This window comes from Carassius auratus, chromosome 5 (assembly GCF_003368295.1).
Source record: "Carassius auratus strain Wakin chromosome 5, ASM336829v1, whole genome shotgun sequence".
NCBI lineage: Eukaryota > Metazoa > Chordata > Actinopteri > Cypriniformes > Cyprinidae > Carassius > Carassius auratus.
The window spans coordinates 1,437,099-1,456,703 of record NC_039247.1 but is presented as its reverse complement, the minus strand read 5'-3'; the positions used below and the strand labels follow the sequence as shown (position 1 = coordinate 1,456,703).

At 36.9% G+C, this 19,605-nt stretch overlaps 1 protein-coding gene across 3 annotated transcripts; it reads left to right on the top strand.

The window, feature by feature from the left end:
* The first annotated feature begins 5,269 nt into the window (after positions 1-5,269).
* On the top strand, positions 5,270-17,729 carry LOC113070297 (uncharacterized). Of its 3 annotated transcripts, none has more exons than XM_026243554.1 (5): positions 5,270-5,523; positions 8,003-8,065; positions 14,649-14,921; positions 15,008-15,319; positions 16,364-17,729. In XM_026243554.1, exons 2-5 carry the CDS (start codon positions 8,014-8,016, stop codon positions 16,390-16,392), a joined length of 666 nt encoding a protein of 221 aa, XP_026099339.1. In that variant the 5' UTR covers positions 5,270-5,523; positions 8,003-8,013; the 3' UTR covers positions 16,393-17,729. The 3 variants fall into 3 exon arrangements, with proteins under 3 accessions (XP_026099339.1, XP_026099332.1, XP_026099326.1); XM_026243547.1 differs by having other exon boundaries at positions 16,361-17,729; XM_026243541.1 differs by having other exon boundaries at positions 16,227-17,729.
* Positions 17,730-19,605: the final 1,876 nt, after the last annotated feature.

The window sequence follows — 19,605 nt, the reverse complement described above, 5'->3', positions numbered from 1 at the left end:
TGTCCAGCATTATCGTTTGTGTTTCACTCTCATTAAGATTTGCATTGGTGAAAAAGTTTTTAGTATTTTGTATTCTAAACTTAAATCATGTGTGAAAGGAACCGATGGAGTATTTTAACTGCACCATTGGTGTAAGACAAGGCTGCATGGTGAGTCTGCTTTTGTTTCATCTCTTCTTAAATTAATATATAACAATGTTGAAGAAAAATTATAAAGGTCTTCAGACCTTGTTATATGCTGATGATATGGCTAATATAGCAGGTAAAACTGAAGGCTTACATAAACAGATTGAACAACTGTATGAGAGTGAATTTGAGTAAAAAGAAAATTATGGGTTTTAGAAGAGGGGGCTCTCTAAATAAGGATGAAATTGGTATTTTGCTGGTGAACAGATTGAAGTGGTTAATTTTTGCAAATATATGGGTATGTGGTTTGCTCCAAAAAATGTCATGGTGGAAAACTTGACAACTTTTAGAAAGCCAAAGCAAGAAAGCAATGCTTTCCTAGCTAAAATTTGTTCGTAAACATAAAATTAGCTGCAAACAATCTTTGTATTTGGTACAATCATTGCTCCTTTTTAGATGTTCAAGTTATCCTTTCACTATAGAAACAGGCAGATGGAGTAATATACCAATAGCAGAGAGAATCTGTATTTATTGTAAGTTAACATCAAATATTTCTGTGATAGAAGATGAGATTGATCATTTTTCTATGATTGCTCTTTGCATGAGGATTTGGTTAAGAAATACTAAGGTGATCTTGTTCTTTTTGGTGATGTTTGTATTGATGTTTCAAGTGTTTGTGATTTTGGGTGTGCATTGAGATTGGCATCATGTGTAAATATATATATCTCAAGGAATGAAGAAAAGATTATCTGCCATGTCATTATGATTTTGTGGAACTATTGGCCCATAGGCCATGCATTCCTGGAATACATTTGAAACTGAAACTGAAAAAAATAAAATAAAAAATTATTAACCAAATTAAAGTGACAGTGCTTAGGTATTTTTAGCGTTTCTGTTTCTATTGTGCTAAGTTCTGTAGTCCCATATTGTTTAATTTCTTTGAGTACACACTGAAATAAAGTAACCCTTCCTGAATGCCCTATGGAGTGAAAACACTTAGAAGATATGCAGAGCATAAAGCTCGAATTCCCAATAAAGCTTGGGAAGGTTTGACAGTTACAGATTTGAAAAACAAAAGGGCGGGAATGAAGAATAACTATAACACAAAGAACATTTTCAGCATAAAAGGGTTCTTCAGAATGCAATGGTTCTAAATAAAACCATTAATGCATGTAAAGAACCTTTAAAGAACCATGTTTTTGTATACAGTACGAACTTACATAATTCAAAAGATTACATTTTAGACACAAGTGGCTAAAATAAATCAACCCCACAGTAATAAGTTTGTTGACTGTAAATGTCAAAGATAAAAGTCACTCGTGGGCAATTTTTATTTATGAATAAAATAAATAGAGGAACTTATTTGGTGATAAATATTTGATCACAAATGTATTTATACGAAAAAAAAAGAAAAAAAAGAAAAAAAAAGAACTAGACACCAATTTAATTACATACCAAAGACGTGTTTATCAATATTTTTTATTGTTTTTATTATTTATAAAAAATAAATTACATAACCCAAAGATATCGCACTGTCAGATAGTTTGAGAATATTCACACATAACATATACACATAAAACATGATATTAGAGTTTTAAAATCAAACATTTTAAAAGAGAACATTACATCACAGTTGTTTAAACCAATGATCATTAAGCTGTGTCGTCAGCAAGTCGTTTCCCATCGTGCTTTTGATCAGCGTCAAGCAGGGGCTTCGCGTGAACAGCAGTGCAGCGGGGGCTTTGCTGTGCTGCTCACGATCAATTAAAGTGAAAGCAGAGCCTGTCTACGGAGAGCCTTCACACTCCCTATTAAAGCGATAGTTCACTTTCAAATTAAATTTGGATAAGTTTCAGCTTACCTCAAGGGCATCCAAGATGTAGGTTTCTTTGTTTCCGCAGTATTTCCCATTTTGATATTTTTAGGTCAAACAGTTCTTGTCTGTGACTCATATAATGGAGGTCAATGGTCACCACCTCAAAGAGCATGCACAGAGGAGTCCAAATTAAACAATTCCCCATCGTAAGTACACATTGATGACCTAAGACACGAAACGAGCAGTTTGTGTAAGAAAACGAACAGTATTTATATCGTTTTTAACCTCTTGTACACAACCATGTCCAACTGATCTGAGTGCGCGAGTGCTTCCTGCTGTGATGTGTGCACGCTCTGGCTTAGACTGTGCAAGCGCGGAAATCGCCGGAAGTTATCTCTCGCGCGTGTACATCACTCATTGTTTACTGTTTACCACACAATACGCTACCAATCTGCACTGTCTGAAATATAATGCAGTAATTGTAATTATTTAATTTGTTTATAATGCACCCTAAAATTGTTGTGATTATAATAAAAATACAACACATTACTCATTCTATTCACAGCGTGCTATTGGGTCCCTCTGGCATTGGACGTCACCTCAAGTTTATACTTGGTAAATTAAACACAACGTGCAAAACGCTGCGGTTCAACAGTGGAGAAAACTCAGGATCTTCAGTCAGGCAGGTGTGTGATGCGATACTGTCAATGTCCTTGTCTTGTAGATGTTCCATTCATGACAACATATGCTCTCCACTTCTGTTGGCATCTCACAACACTTGCTACTAAAACACCACCAATTTTGAAGAGATCTCTGTCTCTCTGAGGCTTGAAGACGTGCTGCTGCAGCGGATCGCTCCTGAGTACTTGATCTTTGTATTCTGGTTCAAATAAATATGGTTGTGAAAAAAATTAAACGTTGTCTCTTGATATATTGAAATCGTCTTTCATTGCAATTTCCTGTATGTCTAAATATGTTTAGATCTTCACAGTGAAAGGTAACACTTCCGAAATATCGGTGTACACCATAGACAGTAAGTGTAAACAATGAGTGACATACACGCGCGAGAGATCACTTCCGGCGCTTTCCGCGCTTGCGCAGACTAGGGCTGCACGATTATGACAAAACTCATAATTGTCGATTATTCCCTTGAAATTGTAATTGCGATTATATATTACGATTAGCACAATTTAGATTGAATAATTTTTTTAATAGCTTTATGCCATTGTTTGAAGCCACTGCATGCCATATTGTTATATCAAAATAAACCAGCGGAAAACACTCTTCCTGAAAAACACTCTTCTTTTTTTAAGCCTCAAATATCATATATATATATATATATAATTATTATTATTATTTTATTTATTTATTTTTTCTGAGAAACCAAACCAAAGTAAATATATGCATGGTATTATGTTATATTAAAACAAAGAAATTCAAACAATTGGGAAAAAAACCCTTAAGATAATCTGTAGAGAGAACAACAACATATCTTATGCACACAGAATGATGTAAGTGAACTTTTTTTTTTTGTGTAATTGTGCCTTTAAACGATTACATAATTGTGTCATCTGTAATTGTAATTGCGATTACAAATTCGATTAATTGTGCAGCCCTAGCGCAGACTAAGCCAGATCGCGCGCGCACGTCACAACAGGAAGCACTCGTGCACTCAGATCAGTTGGACGTGGTTGTGTACAAGAGGTAAAAACTATATAAATAATGTTTGTTTTCTTACCGGACCACTCGTTTCATGTCTTAGGTCATCAATGTGTACTTACAATGGGGAATTGTTTAATTTGGACTCCTCTGTGCATGCTCTTTGAGGTGGTGACCATTGACCTCCATTATATGAGTCACAGACAAGAATGGTTTGACCTAAAAATATCAAAATGGGAAATACTGCGGAAACAAAGAAACCTACATCTTGGATGCCCTTGAGGTAAGCTAAAACTTATCAAAATTTAATTTGAAAGTGAACCATCCCTTTAAGTCCTACTGTACCGAATTTTTGTTGCAGTACCACCATAGTTCCACTGGGGGCGATCGCCATGAGTGCAAAATGAATGGGAGTCTATGGGGCTAGACGGCTCTTTTTGTCCCTTTCACCCTATTGCCGTTGAGAAATCTCAGATCTGATTGTAGGTTTTGCAAGTTCAACATGGGTTATAGGTCGAAAGTTGAATGAACGAGTACTTATGTCTTTTCGATTTCTTACAGGTTGAGTTGTTGTTGCCCATAACACGCTAGCATTTTGCTAATGAATGTGAATGTGTATGACGTCATCGACATTTTAAAAGACTTTTAAAAGCAAATATGACTATAAAAAATCTAACACCCAGCAATGTTTACTTTCTTTGCATCTCCTTTCGAATACAACATTCACATTACTAGACAAAAAAATTATATCTTGAGAAAAGTGGAATTTGAGGGGTATACCGCCATTGACCTCCATTCATTCTGCACTCGTCCTGTGAGCTCATGTGGAATCAGAGTTGAACTGCAACCAGTTCAGAAGCCGGAAGTGTAGTGAGAGTGAAACTTCTCGCCATATTAGACATTCTCTGGTGAAAGCACACTTTTGATGGAAAAAATAAATGTAATTTAACACAAAACGTGCTCACAATGCACAGAATAAGCATGTCAAGAGTTTTAACAACAATCCCAATGTCTAGTGTTTAAACAATTATGCCAGAAAAGAAAAGTATAACAAATATGTATTTACCCATTTAAACGTTTTAATTACTCGTTTTGTGTGAAAGTATTGTGTATTGTTATAAAAGCAAATGTTGAAAGAATTATACCTATTGTTTGAAATGGTTATACTGTCTGCCGAACACGCTTTGCAGCCGCTGCTGTGATCCTGCACATATACGATTCCAGTGTGAATACTCGCGAGAGTCTGCTGCTGCAGTGCGGTGCTCACGCTTGCGGTGTGAATGAGGGGTAATGCCTGCACGCAGACAGCACGTGTACAACAGTTGATAAAAAAACAACGACGGCGGTAGAGTCTGTATGGTTACACACAGAGCCGTTTCAAACACCACACTGCTTCCTTTCGATGGAACATACCAACACAAACTGGGGGGGGGTCATTCTCATACTACATTCATTTACTACAACCAGGGCGTCTTGTGTGAGTTTGTTTGCAGACTGCTGTTGTCACTGCTACAAACTTATACGAATAATTAATCGAAAATATAATTTCCTGCAGCCAGTGCAACCCCTTCCAGCGTAGCCCCCCCCCCCGTGTAGCCCTTAGATCTGTCTGCTGACATTCCGTCAAATGAGTCACACGATGCTCCCAAATAAATGCTTGTCCTGCTGCGTATGTAAAAGCCGACGCCGACACACAGCACTGTCAGAAACAACGGTCTATGGTCAGAACAAGACACCGGACATCTCCTCTTGGCGTCAACTCTTTCGAAGCTTTCGGATTCATTTCAAATTCACGATATAGAGTTTAGAAGTTTTTTTTTTTCTAAAGTTTCTTTCTTCTAATTCCTTTTTTTTCTTAAGAAAAGCATTCACCCCCTGGACTTTTTTGGTGTGAGCGTAACGTTACAGAGTCGAGCTTATCAGGTAACGTTTTAAAAAAAAATTGTTCATTGTAATATTTAGCAAGATCTATTGAACGAAATAGCAATATACTTTATACAACCGGAGTGGACTGGTCATCTGTAGAAGTCGGCGTGGCTAGTTCATCATCAGAGAAAAAGTGTGAGATTATTATTCCCTCTGCCGCGCTGGTCTGCACGCACACTTGCACTAACTACAGATTCTGGTCAGGTATTGTGAAAGAATTCGGTGTTTGAGATTTTGTGTGACACTAAGCGGAACTAGTATTAATATTCATTTAGTCATTTAGCAGACGCTTTTATCCAACGAGACTTACAAATGAGGAGAAAGAAGCAGGGCCGGCGCGTGCCGGGCGCCAAGAGAGAGAAGGCGAGAGAGATTATCGCACTTATATCAACATAATTGTTTTAGTAAAAAAAAAAAAAAATCAAAACGAATAAAATTATCTGGTTATGACGGAGTACAATCGCCTCCGTGGAAGAGCGCTTTTCTCTGCTTTGACAATGGGCGCGTATTTGGATTTTTATGACATCTCATCTCTCAAAGAGAAGGAGAATACAGTTCTTCAGGATTGCTTAGGGCTGGAAAAGGCCCTGACTCATGGAGACTCGCGGGATGTTGATGGGCATGCATTGTTTGAAGAGCTGACTGCTTTGGGCAGACGCCTGGTTGCTGGATCTAAACCACTGGATGCGCTTTAATTCATCTGTGACAAAGTGATGGAATCAATTTTTCCAAATGTTTTTGTAGCATTGAGAGTGCTTCTCACTCTCCCCTTCACTATGAGCTCTGGAGAACGCAGTTTCTCAAAGCTTAAACTGATAAAAAAAAATTATATCAGAAGTACAAGTTAAACTCGAGGACGCAGGCAAAGCGTTTGCCGCTGCGAAAGCCCGACGCGCACGCTTCTGAAATATGTGTGTGAATGTATATCAGTCATGAAAAGTCGAAACCTCCAGTTTGGTGAGCTAAAAAGTTGTGTGCATATGTTTAGTTTTATTCTGTACACTATCTATTAGCCTATAAAACAGAAATGATATGCAGTTGTTGCATTGTGTACCTTTTTCACCTTTTTGCAGAATGGATAAAAACTCTGAAAACATGCGTGCACGTTTTTATTTTAGTGTAGTTTCATAGATAAAATGATGTTTACATGCATCTTAAGGATCCCTAATTGTGAATGTGAGGTGTGGGCGGCATGATCGTGCTCTGCCTAGCGGCATTTGAGCTTGCGCCGGCCCTGAATAGAAGCAATCATAAACAACAACAAAAGCAAAAATATAAGTGCTATAACAAGCCTCAGTTAGCTTAAAAATGTAATAAGAAAACCGGTAGAATAGAAAAAGAATAGCAAACTAGTGTTAGAGGTCTTTTTTGCTTTTGTTAATTTTATAATAAATAAAAAGGAAAACTGAATACAAAAAGATTAAACAAGAATTTCTATTAGTTATTAAATTAGATTTTTTTTTAAAGAATAGAATTAGAATAGTGAGTGTTAAAGTTAGAGGGTCAAATAAAGATGTGTTTTAAGCCGATTCTTGAAGATGGCTAAGGACTCAGCTGCTCGGATTGAGTTATTTCACCAGGAGGAACATTTAATTTAAAAGTCCGTAAAAGTGACTTTGTGCTTCTTTGGGATGGCACAATCAAGCGACGTTCACTTGCAGAACGCAAGCTTCTAGAGGCACATAAGTCTGAAGTAACGAATTTTGGTAAATGGGTGCAGAGCCAGTGGTAGTTTTGGAGGCAAACATCAATGCCTTGAATTTTATGCGAGCAGCTATTGGTTGCCAAATTGATAAACAGAGGTGTGATGTGTTCTTTTTGGCTCATTAAAAATGAATCTTGCTGCCGTGTTGATAGAACTGGCTGGATGACCTGTCAAGAGAGTAATATTCATGAGTTTCACGTTAATGAGTTTCCCCGTATAGTCTTAATGTGCCGCTAAAAGTGCTCCTTGGATCAAAAAACAAAACGGAAAAAAAACTTTTCGTTGACGTCAATTCGTCCTTTTGTATATGTAATCAATTTAGGCACCGCAAAATATTAAACCATTTTTTAAAACCGCCAGCTTTAATGAAAACATGAAGATTGTTTTAAATGTAATAAAATCCCTGGAGTTGTGTGATCTATCAAACATATAGTCCAGAGTATGCGAGTGTATTAAATGTCATAGTTTAGCTACCGTTTACTGTCATGAAGTGATAAATACCAAGTAACACCAACACTAAACTTTCCTTTTTCACTCATTTTAGTTTTTAGGAAATACAGATATGATCTGTTGTTTGTAACGGTTTCAAATTTATTGTCCATTAAAATTTCTACGTTTCATCATTCAGTTGTAGCTAATTTATTTGCTCATGAATATTAATTATAAGGTCCAGAAAGGCTACAACGGAAAGGCATGGCCAAGAAATATGATCTTGGTCATCAAAATGTCCTGTCTGACTAACGTGAAATGTAATGTTAAATTGTGTTTCAGTGAATACAGCCATGGTTTACTGGATTCTTCTTGGATTTATTGGAATAATTGGATCTCTAACTGGTAGGTCACTTTATTTACTTTTAATGCATCCTAATATATATTTTGTGGCTATATCTATCTATCTATCTATCTATCTATCTATCTATCTATCTGGCATAGGACTGGGGGTGGTAAAGGGTACCTAGTACAAGGGCGTAACTTTGGGTCTACCATTGTGGGGGTTAAACTCGCGGCATATTAATTTATTGAATAATTTTCTTGTGTAAAAGGTAACATGCTAATTTGCATTGGGGGGGGGGGGGGGGGTCATGACCCCCGTAACCCCCCTGCAAATTATGCGCATGCCCAGGGCCCGAGGCAGGGGGGGGGGGGGGGGGTGCCCTTGGAAGTCAGTTTTCTATACATGCATATACATGCACTACCTTTTTATAGCATTTATGTACAAAAAAAAAAAAAAAGTTCCTGTGCAAAACTTAATTTGTAGTTAGGCACTGGTTTGGTATATAAGAGGCATTTTCATGCTGTGCAGGGCCCCACCACCCCTTTCGAATCAATATAAATGGTACGACCCGCAGTTCAGATGCTTCTGCTGCGGACCTGCAGTGAATCGGTTAATGACACCGGAGCTGGAGTTAGCAGCAGTGATATGAACTAGGAAGAGTCATGACAATGACAATGCATGAACAGCAGTGTTTTTATTCCATGGAAAATAGTGCATTTCTATGAAGAACAACAGGGGCGTAAAACTGCTTGGGGCTTATATCTACCGGCTCAGTAGCTCTTCTGATTGGCTGAAATTCTGTAATCTCTAAATAGTCCCGCCCACTACCTCTACAGATGCACAAATCACTTTTGAACCAAATATCTCGGTGCAAAAGGGAGAGCCGAAACTTGTCACTTGAAAGCGAGAAACAGTGTTTGAGATTCATCGCAGCAGATTCAAGCAGCTGTAGTTATGTACTTTGTGTTTGTGTTAGAAAAATATACAAGACATTTCTGAGAAAATATTCTACAAGTGTGCAACTCTCATTTGATGAATTCACGTATTGATTTGCGGATGTTCAACATTTCTCCACGACTTCACATTTCTTGATGCGGGTGTGTAAATGCGTTTTGCACCACATTCACTGCAGCAATTGTTTCAAAAATGCGAGCGTACGAGTTTCTAAATGTGTGATTTGTAGAATAGGATTTGTGCACCTGCAATGAAGAATTTGAGAAGGTGTAACTGTTGTGTTGTGTTTGTGGGAGAGAAAAAAAGTCTACAGGTTTGCATCTCTTAAAACATTTCTCTCTGTGGCTTCAAATTTACTGATACACATGTGTGGCTTTTCTCTACAACTACAAATCGCACTGTCACAGGTGTTCAGTTGTTTTGAATCAAAAATAACTTCATAAGGTTTGGACCTGCTAGACCTTTTGTCATCTCAGTATGTAGTAGTACTTTTGACAATGAAACAAAAAAATATTAATCAGAGTGTGGCTTATTTTGTTTACATTTTTAAGTGTTTCCTTTCTCATGATAAAAATGCAACACCCCACCCATTGGTATCAGTATGGTATTTGGTACGGGGGCCCAGCAAGATGGTTTATACCCAGGGCCCCTGCAGATACATACAGATGGATAATCTATCTGTATGTGTGTATATATACTGTATGTATGTGTAGTGGAATATGTACATATCTTTTGTCTAACTTAATCTGAGCAGTACTGAATAAAAAGAATGAGGAGTTACGTCACAATAACATTTCAAGATGGTCACCTCAGTGTGGAGCTCTCCAGTTGTGTTTTTTAATTTTTTTTTTTTTTTTTTTTTTTTTTAAGTTTGTCCTGTTTTGATGTTTATCAGTTTCACCGGAGATGAACAGCATTGGGCAGAACACAGCACACAATCTTCTACCGGTTTTCTTTTACCTGACTAACTCCTGCTGCTCTCCTGGAAACTGTTTCTTTCCAAACTCTCCTGCTCCGTGTTTTAACATAAACCTGGCTGAATGACAGAGCTTGATATAAGACGTTTCTGTATTTGAAATACTTTTCCATAAAATTACGTTACTAAAGTAACAAATGCAGTGTTAAGAAAAGCATTTTAAAATCATGTTTTGGTGTCCGTAATCGCTGGAGAATGCAAGCTAAAATACCAATTATTCCTACAACAATGCAATGAAAGGTTGCCTATTATAATATATTATATATTCTATTTTTAGTCCTTAAAAGCTAAACCTCTTTTGATCTCAACTCAGTTTCAACTACTGCTACTCACAAATCAGGCAACCAACTGGATCTTATTTACACACGACACTGCTCTACTGATCATGTTCTGGTTACTCCACTGCACACGCCGCATCACTTCCTCCTCACTCTTAACCTCAACATGGTCCCTGACACATCACTCGCCCCTCCACATGTCGTTTTTCGACGTAACCTAGGCTCACTCTCACCCTCCCGGCTATCTGCAATGGTTTCACCTTCCTCTACCTAAAGTGTTAACTGCTAAAAGTGCTACTGATACTTTCTGCTCCACTCTTACATCTTGTTTAGACAATGTTTGCCCCTTGTCTTCCAGGTCAGCCCGTATCACCCCTTCTGCTCCTTGGTTATCTGATGTTCTGCGCCAACATCGTTTCTAAAAATGGTGTGGTGCAAATCCAAAAAACACTACTGACCTCATGTGTATCAGTCACTCCTCTCTTCTTTCTCTGGTACTATCTCCACCGCTAAAAGGCCATGCTGCCATAACAAAATTAACAATTCTTTCATACAACTTTTCATATGCTCTTTTCTTCACTCCTATGTCCTCCTCCTCCTGCATCAACACTATGTAGCATCTGGACCAATGAGATACACCATGTTTCATGTGATTTAACAAATACATTATTCTTTAGATCAACAAATGATCACAGATCACAAGTGATGTGGGTGTTTACACATGCACCCCCACGCATTACCACATTACAGATAATGAGCTCAAATGGGAAAGACTGGACCATTATTTAAAATTAGACCCTTTTAAACTTTCTAATAAGTTTACATACCCGTTGCATAATGTGTGAAATGTTAATAATTGAAACAAAATTGCATGTTTTTTTTTAGTTCTATCCTAAATAAGATATTTCACATAACAGATGTTTACATCTTCTCCACAAGACAAAATAATAACTGAATTGATAAAAATGACCCCGTTCAAGATTTTACATTCCCTTGAATCTTAATAATTTGTGTTGTTTCCTGGATGATCCACAACAGTTTTTCTGTGTTGTGATAGTTGTTCACAAGTCTCTCATTGGTCCTGGGCAGTTTCTGCTGTTCTTCAGAAAAATCCTCCAGCTCCTGCATATTCTTCAGTTTTCCAGCATCTTCTGCACATTTGAACCCTTTCCAACAGTGACTATGATTTTGAGATCCATCTCTTCACACTGATGACAACTGAGGGACTTCTACACATCTATTAGAAGAGGTGGAAACATTCACTGATGCTCAAAAAGGCCACACAATGCATTAAGAGATAGGGGTGAAAAATGTATTTATACTTTATTTCCCAGAAGACAAAATGAGTAAATCTACCCATCAGACACATAAAGTTTACACCCCTCAGCTCTTAATGCATTATGTTGCCTTCTTTAGCATCAGTACATGTTTTCATCTTTATATAATAGTTATGTATGAGTCCCCCACTTGTCCTCCATGTGAAAAGATGGATCTCAAAATCATACAGTCAATTTTGGAAAGGGTCCAAATATGCAGAAGATGCTGGAAAAACAATGAATGTGCTGGAGATTGTTTCTGAGGAACAGCAGATAGTTGAAGCTTTCAGGACGAACGAGGGATTCAAGAACAACTATCACTAAACACAAAAACAGGTGTGGATCACCCGGGAAATGACGTGCCGTATTAAGATTCGAGGGTATGTAAACTTTTGAGTCATTTTTATAAATTCAGTGTTGTGGAGAATCTATAAAAACCTGTTATGTCAAATAGCTGATTCAGAACAGTAATGAAAAATACATGTTATTTTTTTTATTTAATAAAGTAAACTCCTTTTGTTAAAATTAACCTTTTTCATAAAGTATTCTATGTGGGATATGTAAACTTATGAGCACAACTGTATTTATAATGTCTGGCTGTCAAGTTATCACTGAGTTTTGGTTTAGTTCATTTGAGTGCCGTGTTTCAGGAAGATATTTGCGTTGAATGAGACAGCAGAAAATGCAACTCATTTGTTTTCTTTATTTTACAAATGCACAATCACAGACATGGAGCAACAACACCCAGACTCTGTTATAATCATTCTCTGGGATTTTACATACAGGCTAAAACCTAAATCAACAAAACAGCGCTGGATTTACAAGTCTGTTTCGACTCCACTGATTAGTGTTTGTGAAGCTGATTCCACTGTAACTATAAGACTGTAGCACCATACAGTATTGTTCAAAATAATAGCAGTACAATGTGACTAACCAGAATAATCAAGGTTTTTCATATATTTTTTTATTGCTACGTGGCAAACAAGTTACCAGTAGGTTCAGTAGATTCTCAGAAAACAAATGAGACCCAGCATTCATGATATGCACGCTCTTAAGGCTGTGCAATTGGGCAATTAGTTGAATTAGTTGAAAGGGGTGTGTTAAAAAAAATAGCAGTGTGGCATTCAATCACTGAGGTCATCAATTTTGTGAAGAAACAGGTGTGAATCAGGTGGCCCCTATTTAAGGATGAAGCCAACACTTGTTGAACATGCATTTGAAAGCTGAGGAAAATGGGTCGTTCAAGACATTGTTCAGAAGAACAGCGTACTTTGATTAAAAAGTTGATTAGAGAGGGGAAAACCTATAAAGAGGTGCAAAAAATGATAGGCTGTTCAGCTAAAATGATCTCCAATGCCTTAAAATGGAGAGCAAAACCAGAGAGACGTGGAAGAAAACGGAACACAACCATCAAAATGGATAGAAGAATAACCAGAATGGCAAAGGCTCAGCCAATGATCACCTCCAGGATGATCAAAGACAGTCTGGAGTTACCTGTAAGTACTGTGACAGTTAGAAGACGTCTGTGTGAAGCTAATCTATTTTCAAGAATCCCCCGCAAAGTCCCTCTGTTAAAAAAAAGGCATGTGCAGAAGAGGTTACAATTTGCCAAAGAACACATCAACTGGCCTAAAGAGAAATGGAGGAACATTTTGTGGACTGATGAGAGTAAAATTGTTCTTTTTGGGTCCAAGGGCCACAGGCAGTTTGTGAGACGACCCCCAAACTCTGAATTCAAGCCACAGTACACAGTGAAGACAGTGAAGCATGGAGGTGCAAGCATCATGATATGGGCATGTTTCTCCTACTATGGTGTTGGGCCTATTTATCGCATACCAGGGATCATGGATCAGTTTGCATATGTTAAAATACTTGAAGAGGTCATGTTGCCCTATGCTGAAGAGGACATGCCCTTGAAATGGTTGTTTCAACAAGACAATGACCCAAAACACACTAGTAAACGGGCAAAGTCTTGGTTCCAAACCAACAAAATTAATGTTATGGAGTGGCCAGCCCAATCTCCAGACCTTAATCCAATTGAGAACTTGTGGGGTGATATCAAAAATGCTGTTTCTGAAGCAAAACCAAGAAATGTGAATGAATTGTGGAATGTTGTTAAAGAATCATGGAGTGGAATAACAGCTGAGAGGTGCCACAAGTTGGTTGACTCCATGCCACACAGATGTCAAGCAGTTTTAAAAAACTGTGGTCATACAACTAAATATTAGTTTAGTGATTCACAGGATTGCTAAATCCCAGAAAAAAAAAAATGTTTGTACAAAATAGTTTTGAGTTTGTACAGTCAAAGGTAGACACTGCTATTTTTTTGAACACACCCCTTTCAACTAATTGCCCAATTGCACAGCCTTAAGAGCGTGCATAACATGAATGCTGGGTCTTGTTTGATTTCTGACAATCTACTGAACCTACTGGTAACTTGTTTGCCACGTAGCAATAAAAAATATACTAAAAACCTTGATTATTCTGGTTAGTCACATTGTACTGCTATTATTTTGAACAATACTGTATATCAGTTTCTGTGTAGTAGAGCTCTGTGCATTCTTACCAGGATTTATTAACATTTAACAAGGACAAACCATGGTTTACAGCAAAACCTAGTGTCAGGATTGGGGACAGAATCTTGTACAATCAGGCCAGGAACACACTGAATAAGGAGATTAGATTGGTTTAGAAGAACTATGTGTATCTGCACATACTATATGTGTTAAAATGTGGTCTTTATCACTTCCTTTTATACATTTAAGCCACATTAAGTGTTATTCAGGTTCGGCATTTAAGTCACTGTTCCACTTCTGCGTATTCACAAGCTGAGTGAGAGTCATACGTTCAAAGATAATGTTATTCATTAAACCAGACAAAATCAAAGCTTTCAAAAACATCCAGCAATGTGATTTTTTTTTTTTTTTTTTTTTTTTTTTTTGAGTGACAGTGACATTATTAATACTATCAGTGTCTTCTCCTTATCTCTACTTCCCTTGGTGTTTTTACACATAAAAGCGAAAAACATATTGTGATAAACATCTTGTATATTCTGCAAATTGCATGTGATTTGTGAGGTATTCATGACAGTTCTGAACTATTTTTGTTTTATTTCCAGGTGTTTCTTCCATTACTGTGGTGCTGAATCAGCGAGCATCACTTCCCTGCTGCAGCGGTGAAGAAGTCGTGTGGAGGAAGACCGTACCCATAGAAGCTACTGTTGCTGAATGCCTAAAGCAGAAATGCATCGTAAAAGACCCTTTTAGAGAAAGATTTTCAGTCAATGAAAAAAACCACTCTCTATTTCTCAACCCAGCTAAATACAATGACCTGGGGCAATACGAGTGCAGCTGTGATGGCTTTATCAAGCTAATTAAGCTGGATGTTGTAGGTGAGTGTTTGTTTGCCTCACATTAGATAATGCTTTAAATGGCATGTGTAGTTGAACTTACTGTAAGAAATGTTTTTTCTCTATAGTTCCTATGAACATGACGGTTGAGGAGCTGGGAAACGTCACTCTTCCGTGTTATGCGGACACTCAAAGCGGTGTCAGGGATGTGACGTGGCTACATAATGAACAAAAAGCTCTGCACTACACAACAGACAGAGGTTCGATCCCAGGCCTGGGCTATGAGGAGAGAGTATCTCTGACAGAGGACGGGTTCAGAGACGGTGATGTGTCTCTGACCATCACTGGTGTCCATCAGACAGACGCAGGATTATACCGCTGCTTCGTTCAGGACGAGACGGATCGAGGATACCCACACGCATACATGATACATGTGATCAGTAAGACTCGATAATCTCATCATATGAATATAAGCACTTGTTATATCATTATGTGCAATGCCTGGTGTAATGTTAGTTCTCAGTAGGTTTAAAGTGAATGTTACATTATTGACATTAATTTATCTGGCTGGGTTTACTACTAATGTTACACATTTTATATAGAAATGATTGTTAAGCAACAGCAACATGCATTTATAGAGATTTACTATTATGTAGTGGTTTATAAATCACATACTTGAAATAAAGTACAGATACCCAGATTAAATATTACTCCAGGAAAAGAATAAATACCCTTCGTGAGGATTAGATGGGTAAGATTTGTTTATAAAATAGTCTGATTAAAAAAAACTTTGTGTGTGTGTATATATATATATATATATATATATATGTGTGTCATATTTTTCATTCAAATATAATTTAAAATTTTAGTTATTTTAGTATTCAAGTTAAACTAACTTAAAATGAGAAGCGTTGCCTTGGCACCTAGTTGAAAAAAAAAAAAAAAAATAGGTTTTTATGCATTTTATTTTAGTTGATGTTTATTTAGTGTTTCAATTAACAAAATTATGGCTTTGATTTCAGTTTTTGTCTTAGTAAACTACAATAATACTGGTTTGAGCTCAGTCTGATGTTACAATGAATTATGCATTTATTAGGAGTCGTCAATAACCAACAAAAGTTCATTGAAAATAATTCTGAAATAAGTTATTTATTCACAAATCGGTCAACAGGCACTGCTGCTGTGTCCAGATTTCATCAGTTTGAAATAACAAGGAAATATAAAGCATACTGAGCTTTGAAATGTAATGAAATAACAGCCAAAGTTTCCCAAAGTGAAAATACACTGTTTAATAACAGGTAAAGAAATAAACACAGAGTGCTAGTTCTGTTCTTTAATTTCATGCAGAGAAGTTCACCAGTGCAGGAGGAGACCAAACTGAGAGCAGCGACACAGAAAAACAAACTCGCATTGGACTGATCTTCTCTTTCTCACTCTTCACTCTTTCTTCTTTCTTTCTTCTTCTTCTTTTCTGCTGTAAGAAGACATCACCAACCGTGGAAACTCCAGATAGTGAGCCCGTACAGGAGAGTGACCAAAACCAATCAACTCGTCCTTTTTATTCTGGAGAAGAGACCTATGTACTGTCGAACCTAAAGATGAACGATTACAGTTATTCTAATAATGAAAACACTGACTCCATTTAAACACATGAACACGTGTCATTAATGTAACTGGCAGCTGCCTTCTGACGCAGAAATACAAAATATGAAAACTGCCATCTTGGGACCACAGAATATTTTGAACACTGTATGTTTCATTGTGTGAGTTCAGTTGTGTACTGAGTTGGATGGAGAGCACAACATGTAGAGAGATGAGAGAATTTTAATATTACTTCTTATATAAGACTTTATTTAAACACACACATATATATCATAATGTATATGTTTCTAAATTATCAATTTTAGTTAATGATAATAAGAAATGTAAGTATGTGCTGATGAATAACAGATGTTTATTGGGCTCTGCTATGGTCTCCTCTTGAGCTTATTATCAGTCACCATTCACTTTATTTATTTTCAGTCACCATTGAGAATGTGTATGAGTGAAGAAATGCACATAACTCTCCATAACTGCTGTATAAGGTATTGTTTTTCTTTTATTCTTAGCTGCCTTATTCCTGTTTTTCTGTGTTATCTGTATTAAGGAGTGAGAAATTATAACTTTTAAGGATGATTTGGGATGTGACTTGTTTGTGTGACAATTGTTATGGTTGTGCAGACTGTTGATAACACAGTCGCTATGGTTTTGGGGCCCATTGCATGTTTTCTATGGAGCCCCTCTCATCCTCTGCCCCCTTTCCCCTCTGATTGAGATGCTCCTGTATGACCCCGTCAATCTGTGTATTACAAAAACATGTTTCCTGAGAAGGAGCACTTTGGCTCCAAGTTGCTACATTTTGGAGGAAATTTTGTTTGTACACGTTTCTCTTAGACCGTTTTTCTTTGGTGTTTAAAAATGTGTTACTTGGTTTTTATGGAAGACAAGTATTTCCTAATAAATCAATTTATTTTTCAGTGTTTTTTTTTTTGTTGTTGTTTTTTGTTTTTTGTTTTTTGTTGTTGTAAAGACTTGAAATGTAACTTAGATCTCCAATAATAAGCCTTAAAATCTTTTACACTTTCTTCAATTCAGAATACCAATGCTTATTTGTAATGTATATTTTACCGTGTGTTGTATATTAAAGGGAGAGAAGTAAATATAGAAAGGTAGAAAAAAGTGAAGGGTTTTTTTTCTTTCGTTTTTCAAATTGTATTATTATTATTTTAATAGTTCTTTTGAAGTTCTTCATATTTTTGTGTGTGTGGTTTATGTCTGTTGTAACAGTGAGTTATTTATTTGGTTTGTTGTTTTACTTTTGGATTTTTACAATAAAATAAAAGCCTCGTGATGAACCCTGATTGTTCCGGGAGAGATTCAAAGCTTTGAGATCGTCAGACAGCGCCATCTGGTGGTTAGTAGAAGATAAAGCATCTAGAAGCCAAAAGATTTTGAACAGTAAGCTTGTTAATGTTTTTTAAAGAAGTCTCTTCTGTTCACCAAGCCTGCATTTATATGATCCCAGTACTGCAAATAAGTGAAATTTTGAAATATTTTTACTAGCCTATTCAAAATGTAATTTATTGAGATTTCAAAACTAATTTTCGCATCATTACTCCAGTCACACGATCCTTCAGAAATAATTCTGATATACTGATTTGCTGCTAAAAAAAAAAAAAGAAAAAAAATCTTATGATAATGTTGAAAACAGCGGAGTAGAATTTTTTTTCAGGTTTCTTTAATGAATAGACAGTTCAGAAAAACAGCATTTATATGAAATAGAAATATTTTATAAAATGATGTCTTTATCATCACTTTTGATCAATTTAAAGAATCCTTGGTTACACTTTATAATAACTGCATGCTATTAATCATTAGTTAACCATTATGAAACAGTTAATTCATAATTTATAAAGCATTAATATACATTTATAAGCAGTTTATAAATACAGATATAAATACTTTATACCTGATTTAAAAGCATATCTATAATGTATTTAGGGCCCGAGCACCGATGGTGTGAGGACCCTCTTGTATCTGCTTTGTTTATTATTAGGGCTCAAGCCCAAAGGGCGAGAGGCCTATTGTTTTCCTTAGGATTATTTTTTATTATTATTATTATTATTATTATTATTATTATTATTATTATTATTTTTTTTTTCCAACGTCTCGGGGGCTTTTGGGGCCCTTAACGTGCTTAAAAAGTCTTGAAAATTGGCACACAGATTGGAACCTGCGGCCATTAGGGCCGGGCAGAGACTGATACACGGGCGTGGCACAGGGGCTCTACAGCGCCCCCTGGAATATGGAGGGCCATATATCATACATTCTTGCTCGTAGACACATGAAACTCGGTACACATATAAATCTCATCAATCCAAACAACTTTTGTATTGCATATCATAGGCTCCGCCCAACAGGAAGTTGGCTATTTAGGGTTTAGTATTCAAATTTTTCGTCAAAGTTGTGGGGGCTTTTGGGGTCCTTAACATACTCAAAAACTCTTGAAAATTTGCGCACACTTTGGAATCTGTGGCCTTTAGGAGCCTGCAGAGGCTGGGACCCGGGCGTGGCACAGGGGCTCTACGGCGCCCCCTGGAACACAGTCAAAAATTTTGATGTATAGCTCACACATACTTGCACATATTCATATGAAACTCAGTACACATATAGATCTCATCGTGCCGAACAACTTGCGTATTGCATGTCATAGGCTCCACCCAACAGGAAGTCAGCTATTTAGAGTTATGTAAAAAGCGCATGCTCTGGAATTTGAAATACTTGTCATAGGATTTTTTCTCGATTGCCGCCAAACTCGGTCAACATGATCTCAAGACACTGGGGATGAAAAATTGCCAGGGGATTTTTGATATCTCGAACGGTTTGCTCGTGGCGAGGCGTTGAAATTATGGCGAGAAATGAGAAACAGGAAGTGTCTAATACCGTCCACATACATTTCCTGATTTTAATCAAACTTCATCAGATTATTCGTTGTATGATGTTGATCGCATATATGTGACTATTAGGAGTCAAAGTTATAGCGCCACCAACTGGCAGAAGGAAGTGTGTCATTTTCAAAATGATTTGAATTCAGCATCTTATTATTACTCGATTTGCTTCAAACTTCATCAGAATAATGTTAAAACACAGCCGATATAAATCTGCAAGGGGGATATTGATATCTAAA

Bases quoted from the DNA above. Each gene is read 5' to 3' on its own strand.
- LOC113070297 (XM_026243541.1), top strand. From the start codon at position 8,014: ATGGTTTACTGGATTCTTCTTGGATTTATTGGAATAATTGGATCTCTA. The intron at 8,066-14,648 runs GTAGGTCACTTT...TTTTATTTCCAG, and splicing joins AATAATTGGATCTCTAACTG to GTGTTTCTTCCATTACTGTG. The intron at 15,320-16,226 runs GTAAGACTCGAT...AATTTCATGCAG, and splicing joins ATACATGATACATGTGATCA to AGAAGTTCACCAGTGCAGGA.